General features: G+C 40.9%; 2 protein-coding genes across 5 annotated transcripts in view; one reads left to right on the top strand and one right to left on the bottom strand.

Annotated features, from left to right (window-relative positions):
- CMSS1 (cms1 ribosomal small subunit homolog) overlaps nucleotides 1-12,469 on the bottom strand; it is a 310,876-nt gene that overhangs the window by 206,063 nt on the left and 92,344 nt on the right. Inside the window, exon 1 of one of the 2 annotated variants that reach the window (XM_044284479.1) lies at nucleotides 8,774-8,825. The exons of the other annotated variant lie outside the window; for it this stretch is intronic. Coding sequence (XP_044140414.1) covers nucleotides 8,774-8,810 — 37 coding nt within the window. The 5' untranslated portion in view covers nucleotides 8,811-8,825. Of the gene's footprint in view, nucleotides 1-8,773; nucleotides 8,826-12,469 lie in introns of those variants that run through there. 2 annotated transcript variants of the gene reach the window in all.
- Nucleotides 1-12,469, top strand: part of LOC122930837 (filamin A-interacting protein 1-like) — a 189,546-nt gene that overhangs the window by 173,962 nt on the left and 3,115 nt on the right. The window lies entirely within an intron of this gene.

Genomic DNA, 12,469 nt, shown 5'->3' with positions numbered 1-12,469 from the left:
CTCTTAAAAAGTGACGCAATTTTGGAAACTAGGGGATAAAGTGCCAGTTTTATTGGTACCATTTTGGTGTACATATGGCTGTTTTGGCACGGTTTATTTTTAACAACTTTGACAGGGTAGATCATGTGCTATTTTTATAGAGCAGGTTGTTACGGACACAATGATTTCAAATATGTCTAATTTCTTTGTTTCAGTTTGACATAAAGCATTTCCGAAAAATAAAATTTGTTTTTTGGGTCTCCATTTTTTTTTTTTTTTCTGCTGATCGTCTTGTGCAGGGGCTCGTTTTTTGCAGGAAAAGTTGACGTTTTTATTGGTACCATTTTTGGGTACATATTTTTTGATTATTCATTATTCCACTTTATGTGGAAAGGTGACCAAAAAATTGGTTGTTTTAGCACAGTTTTTATTTATTTATTTTACAGCATTCACCTGAGGGGTTAGGTCATGTGACATTTTTATAGAGCACGTGGCTGTACCTAATATGTATACTTTTTCTTATTTATTTAAGAAAATAAATAGCATTTGTTAAACCAAAAAAATTATGTTTTAATGTCTCTGAGCTATATTTAAAAAATATTTTCTTATGTATGGTCTCAATTTTTGTGGGATGAGGTGACTGTTTTATTGGTACCATTTTGTGGGACATGTGCCTTTTTGATCACTTGGATTTGCACTTTTTGTGATGAAAGGTGACAAAAATTGCTTTTTATACATACGGTAGTTTTTATTTTTTTATGGCGTTTATCGGACAGGGTGGATCATGTGATATATTTATAGAGCCGGCCGTTACAGATGCGGCAAAATCAAATATGTCTATTTTATATATTTTTTTTTGTATTTTTTTTTATTACTTAAATTGTGGAATTTCTAATTTTTTTTTTACATGTAAAACAATTATTATTATTTTTTTTAAAACACTATTTTTTTTGTTTTTTATTTTAAACTTTGCGTCCCCCATAAGGTCATACAAGACCTCTGGGGGACATTTAACTTCACTTTTTTTTTTTTCACTATTGATTTCTCCTGTAAATGGGGCTGACATTGTAGCACCAGTTACAGGGGAAATAACCCCCCCCCCCCCCCACAAGACCACCAAGCCGGGACAGGAAGCGCATAGCGCTTGATGATCTGTATACACAGCGATCGTTAAGCGTTGTGTATACCGCGATCTAGAAGGCAGGGACACCTGGGAACTGTCCCTGCCATCTCTCTGGGTTGCCCTGCTGTCACTGACAGCGGGCCCCCCGCTCGGGAGCTGCACGATTAGCGTGCAGCTGCCATCTCTGAATGGACGTTTATATCCTATGGGCGGATGTGAAGTGGTTAAGGAACTTGTTACTATGAAATGTAGTGCAGTCTGCAGGCACCATGTTATAGAGCAGGAGGAGCTGAGCAGATTGATAGATATAATTTTTTGGGAAAAGATTCAGAAAATCTTGTGATTTATATATTAAAATCTCTGCTGTTCCTGAGCTCCGTTGGTCTCATCAGTCGGCAGCCGTCCCTGTATATATGTGTACACATTGCTGTCAATCACTGCTAAGATGGCCCACTTGGGGAACTGAGCTCAGAAAGAGCTGACATTTTAATGCATAAATTCTAACTTTTGCTGAATCATTTCTAAACTATTGTATATATGAATCTTCTCAGCTCCTTCTGCTCTATAACACACTGTCTGCAGATTCCACTGCATTTCATGGTGACGGGTTCATTTTAAAGGGGTTGTACAGGATCAGAAAAACATGACTGCTTTCTCCTAAAAAAAAAAAAAAAAAAAAAAAACTGCCACACCAGTCCATGTATGGTGTTTGGTAGTGCAACTCGACCCTATTCACTGCAATACCAGACACAACCAATTTACAGCAGTGGCGCGGTTTCCAGAAAAAAATAATAAAATAATAAAAACGGTCATGTTTTCCTAATTCTGAAGCATTTAATGGCTCAGACTAATAGTCCACTAAGTACACGCACAAAGTACTTACTAAAAATATCTTACATATCCATTTTTAATTGAATATAAGGCTTATGCACACGAACGTATGTATTTTGCGGTCCTCAAAAAACGGATCCGCAAAAAATAAGTCTGTGTGCATCCCGTATTTTGCGGAACGGAACATCTGACCATATAGAACAGTACTATCCTTGTCCGTAAGGCCTCATGCACACGACCGCTGTGTTCCGTTCCGCAAAATGGGGTTCCGTGATCAGTTTTATTTTATTTTTTCATGTTTCTTCCTTTATTTTTGGAGGACCATCAGACATAAAGGAAAGTAAAAAAAAATCTAAGACAGGTTTGCCATGCAAATGATAGGAATAAAACAGACGCGGACGACAATCTTGTGTGCCTCCGTGTTTTTTAGCGGTCCCATTGACTTGAATGGGTCCGCAAACAGTTTTCCGCGGGCAAGAATAGGACAGGACAGGTTATATTTTTTTGACGGACTGGAACCACGGATCACAGACGCGGATGGCAAAAGGTGCACTATCAGCATTTTCAACGGCTCAATAAAAATGAATGGGTCCGCATCTGAAATGCTAACTCGGCGGAACGGACGCGGAGACAAACAATGGTCGTGTGCATGAGGCCTAAAGTGGACAATAATAGGATATGTTCTATTCTTTAGCGGAACGGAAACGGAGTAACTTCCGTTTTTTTGCAGACCCACTGAAGTGAATGGTTCCGCATATGGTCTACAAAAAGAGAAATGAGTTTCTTCAGAGACCGAGGAGAACACATTTTTTTGGGGAAAGGAATCTAAAATCTAAAAACACAAAGTAATGAAGAAATAAATTGCATGTGGAATGCATCCCGATGTGATATAGGCCTCATGCACACGACCGTTGTGTGCATCCGTGGCCGTTGTGCCGTTTTCTGTTTTTTTTTCGCGGACCCATTGACTTTCAATGGGTCCGTGGAAAAATCGGACGGAAAATGCACCGTTTTGCAGCCGAGACCGTGATCCGTGTATCCTGTCCGTCAAAAAATATGACCTGTCCTATTTTTTTGACGGACAACGGTTCACGGACCCATTCAAGTCAATGGGTCCGTGAAAGAACACGGATGCACACAAGATGCATCACGGATCACGGACCTACTGACCCCGTTTTTGCGGACCGTGAAAAAATACTGTCGTGTGCATGAAGCCATAGTGTGATAGGTTTCCATGAGCAGATGCCATTAGAGGACCTTCATCATCATCATTTACTTGCTGCAGACCAAAACCTGCAAGTCCCGCAATTAGGCAAGGAAACAATGACTAGGAGCGTCTATATTTACAAGTTCTACATCCTGGCAGAAAGCATCGCATTTTATGCCTGACATCATGCACTAGCAATGTGTTCTGTAATTTCCCATTTTAGGTTCTCGAATGCTCCTCAAGGTATCCATAAATAGACATCCAGAAGGTGTGAATGGAAAAAACGGCCGATGTCCAGATGACATGACCATTTGTGCTATTGACTAGCTAATGAAATAAATGATCTATAGGAAATGCGTCCATTAGACGCATACCCCCGTTCTTTACAAAGAGGTTCTCCAGCAGCTGCAGCGTATAGTATACAGTGCTATATCCCGGCTGCTGAAGAACATAGAAATACATACCTCAGATGCTGCAGATCTTTATGGGGGAAAAAAAAATAAAATCAGGATGCTAAATATCAGCCTCGTTTTCTTCAAAATGAGGTTCTGCGGCAGCTGAGGCAAAGTCAGATTTCTGTGCACTCTGCCTGCCACCTTATGCTTTTATAAGGACACAGTACTCCTCTGCTGATAGTCCTGTCATTTACAGTAGAGGGTGCATTATACTGTAAGAAGGTGGACATATCCTTTTAAAAGGGAGATTATCTCTTGGGGTTCCAGCTCCTTTGGTGCCACCACCCACTGGGAAAAAATTCCTGTTCGACAGGGGTCACATAGGTGCTGCAGCCAATCACTGTCAGCAGTGCTGTCAGTCACTGGCTGTAATAGACACTTATTCCCCTTCAAACAGGAAGCTTACCAGTGGGGGAGCCAAAACCAATGGCGGGGAGTAGGTATTGTGACACAGTGAGGGGAATGGTCTGTGAAAACAGGTATTTTCCTCCCAGCGCGTGCTGCTGGGTTGATTTGCAGCAAGGTGGGGTCAAATACCGGACTGAATTTTAATTGCCGGTCTGGGTTTTTAGCAGCACCTGGCTGTCCTTAAATAGGCAGCTGGGCTCAGCACCAGGATCTCTGTGTTGGGATCTGAGCCTTGGTGCCAGGTTGGAGGGCTGAGACCCATGGGCCAAGGAAACAGGCCCCCTAAAGCCTGCAGTCGACTGCTGGAGGCAGAACTGACATCAAGGTGACTAGTCTTATATGAACTTTCCAATTTGTGTTAAGTAACACCAAGATGTAATTTTGATTGTGCGTAAAGTAAACACCAAAACTGCAGAATAACGCATTGTTTTGTGCATTTGCCTCAAGTGTGAATAAACACTGAAGTTTTGCGTTAAGAACTTGTCTTTTGCCTCTGTACTGCGCCCGCTTATCCTATCTACCAGAGCAAAACCCCACAGTACGTATGCTTCCTATTGCACATTCGACAAGTGGGGGAAGATCTGTCTGAAAGGCCTCGAAGGTGGACTACCCCTTTAAACAGACAAACAAAAATAACAATGGAGCATTACTCACCTCCACCAATCCCCTAAGCTATGATATCACCTACTGTGAATGGTGGATCCTGTGTTATCTAGAGTTAATACCCGTCACTGTAATTCTGCCTGTGGTGATAATTATAATAGCTGCTGAAAAGTATAGAACAGGAAATCATGACCTATTATTAGGCCCAGTAGCCAGGGTGAAAAATGCAGGACTATCGTATTTTTCTATAAGTCGCACAGTTTTTCCCCGAAAAAGTGAGGGAAAAGTGGCAGTGCGTCTTATAGTCTGAATACTAATGACCGTTTCCATTATGGAAACGGTCATTATCATGCAGAAGGCACGGGAACAGTGAGGGAAGCGCTGTGTGGCTGTACTCAACCTCCCTTAATCTTCGGGCCTGACGGAGGCCTATGAGGCCCAGCCCCCAGGCTGTGTCTCGTAGGCAAACTATCAGTGTATTACACTGTGTAATACATTGATAGTCAATGCAGTACAATACAGATGTATTGTGCTGCATTAAAGCAGGGATCAGACCCTGTAATGTTGAAGTTCCATAGTGGGACAAAAATAAAAAATATTAAAAGTGAAATAATAGTGTTTTTAACAATGAAAAACAAAAGTTTCAATAAAAAAGCCCCTTTCCCATAAAAAGAGACATGTAAAATTGTAAAAAAAAAAAAATAGAAAAAAAAAACAAAAAGCAGACATATTAGGTATCAGCGCGTGCGTAACAACCTGCTCTATAAAAATATTACATGATCCACCCCGTCTGGTCAACACCGTAAATAAAATTTAAAAAAAACGGTTCTAAAAAAAGCAATTTTTTTGTCACCTTTCATCACAAAAAGTGTAATACCAAGTGATCAAAAAGTAGTATGTACCCTAAAATAATACCAATCAAACCATCATCTCACCCTGCAAAAACTATGCCCCTAGCTAAGACAATCGCCCAAAAAATAAAAAAAACTATGGCTCTCAGACTATGGAGACACTAAAACATGATTTTTTTTTGTTTCAAAAATGCTTTGATTGTGTTAAATGTAAAAAATTTTTAAAAAGTAGATACATTGGCTATCGCCGCATCCGTAAGAACCTGCTCTATAAAAATACCACAATGACCTTACCCCTCAGGTAAACACCGTAAAAAATAAAAAGTGCGTCAAAAAAGCCATTTTTTTTTCACCTTACATCACAAAAAGTGTAATACCAAGCGATCAAAAAGTCATATAAACCCTAAAATAGTACCAACCAAACAGTCATCTCATACCGAAAAAAAATGAGCCCATACATACGACAGTAGCCCAAAAAATAAATAAAAATATGGCTTTCACAATATGGAGACACTAAAAAAGAATTCTTTTCAAAAATGCTTTATTATGCAAAACTAAAACAACCAACCAAAAAAAGTAGTCATATTTGGTATTGTCGAGTCCGTAACAACCTGCTCTATAAAAAATACCACATGATCTAACCTGTCAGAAAAAAAACTGTGCCAAAACAGCTATTTTTTGTTACATTGCCTCACAAAAAGTGCAATCTAGAGCAACCAAAAATCATCTGTACCCTAAAATAGTACCAACAAAACTGCCAAGTTATCCCGTAGTTTCCAAAATGGGGTATTTTTTTGGAGTTTCTACTCGAGGGGTGCATCAGTGGGTCTTCAAATGAGACATGGCAACTTAAAATTATCCCAGTGAAATCTGCCCTCGAAAAACCGCATGGCGTTCCTTTCCTTCTGCGTCCTGCCGTGTGCCTGTACAGCAGTATACAACCACATATGGGGTGTTTCTGTAAACTACAGAATCAGGGTAAAAAATATTGAGTTTTGTTTGGCTGTTAACCCTTGCTTTGTGACTGGAAAAAAATGGATTAAAATGGAAAACCTGCCAAAAAAGTGAAATTCTGAATTGTCATCTCTATTTTCCTTTAATTCTTGTGGAACACCTAAAGGATTAACAAAGTTTGTAAAATCAGTTTTGAATACCTTGAGGGGTGTAGTTTCTAAAATGGGGCCATTTATGGGTGGTTTCTATTATGTAAGCCCCACAAAGTGACTTCAGACCTGAGCTGGTCCTTAAAAAGTGGGTTTTGGAAATTTTCTGAAAAATTTCAAGATTTGCTTCTAAACTTTTAAGCCTTCTAACGTCCCAGAAAAAGAAAATTTACAAAATTATCCAAACATGAAGCAGACATATGGGAAATGTAAAGTAATAACTATTTTAGGAGGTATCACTATCTGTTTTAAAAGCAGAGAAAATAGAAATTTTAAAAATTGTGAATTTTTAAATTTTTTTAAAACATTAGATTTATTTTTTATAAATAAAATGGAATATTTTGACTCATATTTACCACTGCCATGAAGAACAATATGTGACGAGAAAACAATCTCAGAATGGCCTGGTCCTTAAGGTGAAAAATGGCAAGGTGCTTAAGGGGTTAATGTCTGATCTGAAGCTAATGGGGGACTGATATGAGGCTAATGGGGGTCTAAGCTGATGCTAATAGAGGTCTCAGCTGAGGCTGATGGACCTTGGGGGTCTGATGGATTTATTATTATTTTGCTCCTCTAAATCTTGGGTGCGTCCTATAGTCCAGTGTGTCTTATATTTCTAAAGACACTGTACATACATTTTTTAAATATAATGGGACAATAGCAGGACAATTAAAATCTGAAAAGATAATTTGGGTCCTTGAGCAGAACCCCTCGCAATTAATTCAATGAAGGGCCTGCGGGCTATGCCCACCCCTTCTGTCTCTTTTGATGGCATTCCCATTCAGAATCAATTCACTTTTGCATTATAGTTTCTTTTCTTTCAATAGAAATCCATTGGCTATAGCTCACAGGTACAGCCCCTTTAATCTAGACAGCTGTAGCAGAGGTCTCCGTCCATTACATTATAGGCCTACAACGGCTTTCCCTAGGAGCATCCCCCAAAAAGCCCAATTCTTTGTGCCTTAGAGAGTTCCAGAAACTGTTCCTTTATGACAAGGATACAGTTATGAGGATGTGTTAGAGAGTGTGTAAGGGGAGACAATAAGCTAATCTGCCATGGCTAGTGTATTTAAAAGGGGTTCTCCGGGCTATAGAGGATGACCTATCCTCCTAATAGGTCATCAATGTCAGACAGGTGAAGATCGAACACCCAGCACTCCCACCAACTGGGTACACTGTGTAATTTATGGCAGTTCTGTATTCTATATAGCTTCCAGTGGTGCGGAAGCCTGAAACAGTTGATCAGTGGGGGTGCCTGGTGTCTGATCTGATATTCATGACACGGGGAGCCCCTTTAATTACAGAGCTATGGCAGTAAAATGAACCTTTGTCACTTCTGTTTTATGACATTGAAGGAAAAAAGGAGAGAGCACCATAGGGAGCATGACAATACACAGAAGGAAGTCCAGGTAGTGAACCTCTCGCCTGGAACTGTTGTGCGCGAGCACAACACCCTGTAAACCAGTGAAAAGGCGCTAGCAAGGTGCAGCAGATACACACACAACAGAACATGAAAGCTGGAAACTCCTGAAGCAGCGCCACCTTCAAGTGCAGTACAATCTGGATGCAAGTCCAGATGCTCCTTTAAAGTTGTCTGAGCAATGCGTTTCGGAGCTGTACTACACCCCTTCATCAAGCAATGACAACATAAAACTACATAGCCCCAAAACGCGTTGCTTCATACAACTTTTTTTTTACAAGACTGGAAACAATTCTAACTCCTGAAATACGTATGTATATATTGTGTAAAAGCATCAAGGTTACAAGACAAAAAAAACACCACGGCGCACTATGATTATACAAATAGATTTGTATTCCTGGTCTTTAGCTGTGGGAATAAATTGCTGATATCTTATTCCATGGCACTTTCTATGTGACAGGCACAGGTTTATTATTTCAGGGCTATTTGATTTAGATACTGCTATATATTACCTTTCACTATATGAAGTGCACATATATAGGAACGTCAAGTATATCACACTTCTATTCTAGCAGTCTGAGGCAAGAGTTCAACTTCAATCCAAAGATTTGGGGACAAAAAACGGTATTCATTAAAATCTAAGGGTGTAACCGTGATGGGGGCACTGTCACATGGAAAGCCAATATGCACAACCATGGTGCCATAAAATGGTAGTCTCGCATTACTGACTTACCAGAAGGTGAAGAGCCGCGTAGAGGAACACAGACCATATTGTCCTAAAATCTCCTCGGCACTGGTTAGCGGCGCACCAAACTAATCCACTAATTGTACGTAACGTTCGCTAACATTTCTCAACTTGAAGTATTTTTCTGAACAGACCTAATCCTTTATTTAACATGCTGTGGGGCTCTGGAGACATCTGCTTGTGCTTTATAAGTTATACCGGAGTGTATAAAATGTTTTAAGCAAACACATAAAAGGAGAGTGTCCAACTAAAAGACATCCACTTTGGAATTTGTTTTGGAACGGTTTCGGCATATGAAATCTAAGTGTGTAAAAAGGGAAAAGCAAAACTTGTAGATCCAGGTTGACATTACACTAATAGAGCTCTGCTGGCTTGTCATAACTCATTCCGTATGTTTTAACAGCTAGAAGCCCACCAAAGCCCCAAGCCACTTGTTAACAGGAGAAAAGGTCCACCTTTCAAGGGGTTACATTTGGAAATGGGATTCAACTGGTTTATTTAACGTACATTGGCCATGATCTAAATCTGAACATCTGCTAGATACTACATATTCTTTTCTTGCCGTTCACAAGGCAGTGTACAAAATCACAGCTAAGGCCAGTTTCGCACGAGCATGTTTAGTTCAGGAAACAGGCTCTGTGTGATGGCTTCATGTCCCAACCAAACACTGCTCTTCTCACACGTACTCACAGCATCATGATAACTTATGAGGCTGCGAGTTCCTGACTGATGGCAGATCTACTGTACTGTGCTCAAGAAAATGATATGCGTACAGTAGACATGCGGCTGGGACGGAAATCACAGCATCATTAGTAAGCAGTGGTTCAGCGTGTGGGGGGGGGGGGGGTCGGGGCATTGCCCCGGGGGCAAAATTGCTGGGGACGCTAGCAGGGCCGCACCGCCAATTTGGCGAGGTTAGGCAATCGCCTCAGCTGGTGCGGCCCTGGTGACAAGTAGGAGGCAGCGGCAGGGCACAGGGAGATGAGCGCTTCCATTGTGAGCTTATCTCCATAGTCATCTGTATCGTCGTCCTCCATTTAACTTACTGAGGTCGTGTGCTCAGGAGGAACGAGTGGCTCTGGACTGCCATTCTAGAGATCAGTGGGAGTCCCAGCGATCAGACATGTATTACCTTTGTAGCACAACCCCTTTAACAGTGCCTTGTAAAAATGAAGACTAGATATAGCTGCAGCCGATGAAGAAGTGGAGGCAATGGTTTATGGATTAAAGCAACTGTCTGTAATTAGGAAAAAGGGTCTGCTTTTTTGTCCTTGGGTGGTCTCTAGAATTGCAGCTTATCCCCATTCAAGTAAAGGGGATGATCTGAAATACCAGCCAGGGCCCATCGATAAGGTGTGGAGCTGTTCTGGTCCAGAAAACTCCTTTAAAAGGGTTTTCTGGTCACACAGCAAACTAAGGCTTCATGCACGCAGCCATGGCTGCATTGCGTTCTGCAAACAACGGATCCGTAAAATATGGAACCCTTCAAGGACATTGCGTATTTTCCTCACATGCATCAGCAGAAAGGGCTATTTTCATCCACAATACGGGCAAGAATATGACATGTTCTATAATTTGAACAAAGGCTACACAGATCTGAAAAAACACAGATGTGTGCGTGGCCCTATAAAAAAAAGAATGGGTCAGTGTGCCATTTACAAAGCACATGGAAAGCACACTAATGAAAAATACAGTAGTGTGCCGGTGGCCCTATTCAGTGCCCAGAATGCGTTTGCTAAAAAAAAACAAAAAATAAAAATAAAAAAACTCACCTGTTTCACAGTCAAGCTGTTTCAGTGCTGAATCACCAGTTTCGGACCAGAAATTACAAGCCCCCGTTATCGCTGCCAATCACTGACCTAGAACGGCACTGCAGTGATTGCCAACAGTGGTCATGGGACCTTCCAATCCAACAGAGACCAGGAACGGCCAGGACAGGAGACAAGGCACTCGTACAGCTTGACCGTGAACAGGTGAGAGGTTATTTTTTTTTTCTTGTTAAGGCACTGGTCCCAGGGAATGTGTCATTAGAAAATGAGCTATTATTTAAATCATGTATTTTTATTTTTTACAATTTTCCATGTCACTATGTAAAAAAAAAAAAAAAAAAAAAGATAAAATCCATTATTCTTCAAATGCCAAATATTATGTCATGATTTCAACTTCTCAGTAGCCATTATCACCATAGGCAGAATTACAATGACAAGTAACACCTCTATATAGATAACATGGAATCCACCATTCCATTCACAATAGGTGATATCACTGCTTATCAGCTCCCTCCCAGAAAAACCTCCCGTAGAAGTGACCGAGTCAGCGCCTGTCCATTGTGTCTATGGCCCATGTAGCTGCTATCAAAAGACAGGAAGGCTTAAAGGGGTTATCCGACCCCTATAATGTGCCTCCTAATGCCTGGAACCCTCATACAGGTCATACTTGCCCCGCTCCTCAGCACCCACGTTGCTTCCGATGCCGACACGGCTCCCGCTGCAACTCCCCGTTGCGTGGATCGAAACATCTGGCGACAGGGGGAGGCAACCAATAGAAGGTCGCGGAGGGAACGAGCCTCCCTAGCGTCACCTGATTCAGTGGTGGCCGTGCCAGAATCAGAAGCGACGTGGGTGCTGGGGGAGCGGGGTAAGTATGACCATTATGAGGGTTCCAGACATTTTGGGGGGCATTATAGGGCTTGGATAACCCCTTTAAACATATATTTTTTTTTAAATGTGCAAGAATATATTAAAAAAAATGTAATATAGTGACGTAATTTTTTTTTACATTGTCAAATTTGTTTAACATAAAAACATGATTTCTAATGACACATGCTGTGAGGCCGGAAACCCCTTTAAAGGTTGTAAATCTACTCCTTGCCACGGACCTGCTCCTATAACATGCTGCTGCCTATTATGGTCACAGATACAAGCAGTTTTCTACTCAGTCCATGAAAACCCTATAGCACTCTACATATTACTCCCCATCCAAGAAACTGCTAAAATACATTTCACAAGAGCTCTTACATAAGAGCTAAACTATCCCTACAAGCACAATGGAGAGAACCGATGCATGCCAGGAGTGCAGTGTGTGAATCCGCAGAAAACCTTCTGGAATAATACATTCGATTTGAAAGACAAAGGTTATAAAAGAGATGATGCCAAATATCTGCAAGTTACCACAGGACTCAGTCATTATGTTCAAGGGGGAAGCCTTCTGCTCAGTCACGCTAACAATGACACACCTAAGTCTTGGATACCTCATGAGGTCAGGGAATGCGAGACTATCAAGGACCTGGTTCAAACCACGGAGATACAAGTTAATAAGCTGCAAAATGAATAGGCGGATTTTAAAAGAAGATTATGTGTTTAATACTTCTATGTCAACTCAACTTCAGGAAAATACCTTTTCATCTAGAGATGACACATTATTGTTGAACTAAAGAGCTACCATTAATAAATGCGGAGCCGAGTAGAGGCTTGTAAAAGAACAAAAAAACTCTCGCAAGAAAGCAAACAATTACTTATTCTCACCCAAAACCGTAAAGTCGGTTGTACGAACGTAATATCTAATGAGAACATCCATTTTTGGTGGTGCGAGTCCTCCACACATGTTTGTAGTGAACAACCCACAGGGATGGACACAGCAATTTAGGAAGCTGGAGATACGTTAACATTTCTAGTAGAAGGGTTC

Source organism: Bufo gargarizans, chromosome 3, assembly GCF_014858855.1.
Source record: "Bufo gargarizans isolate SCDJY-AF-19 chromosome 3, ASM1485885v1, whole genome shotgun sequence".
NCBI lineage: Eukaryota > Metazoa > Chordata > Amphibia > Anura > Bufonidae > Bufo > Bufo gargarizans.
Note: the sequence above shows the minus strand (reverse complement) of the source record. Positions and strands in the feature narration are given on the sequence as shown.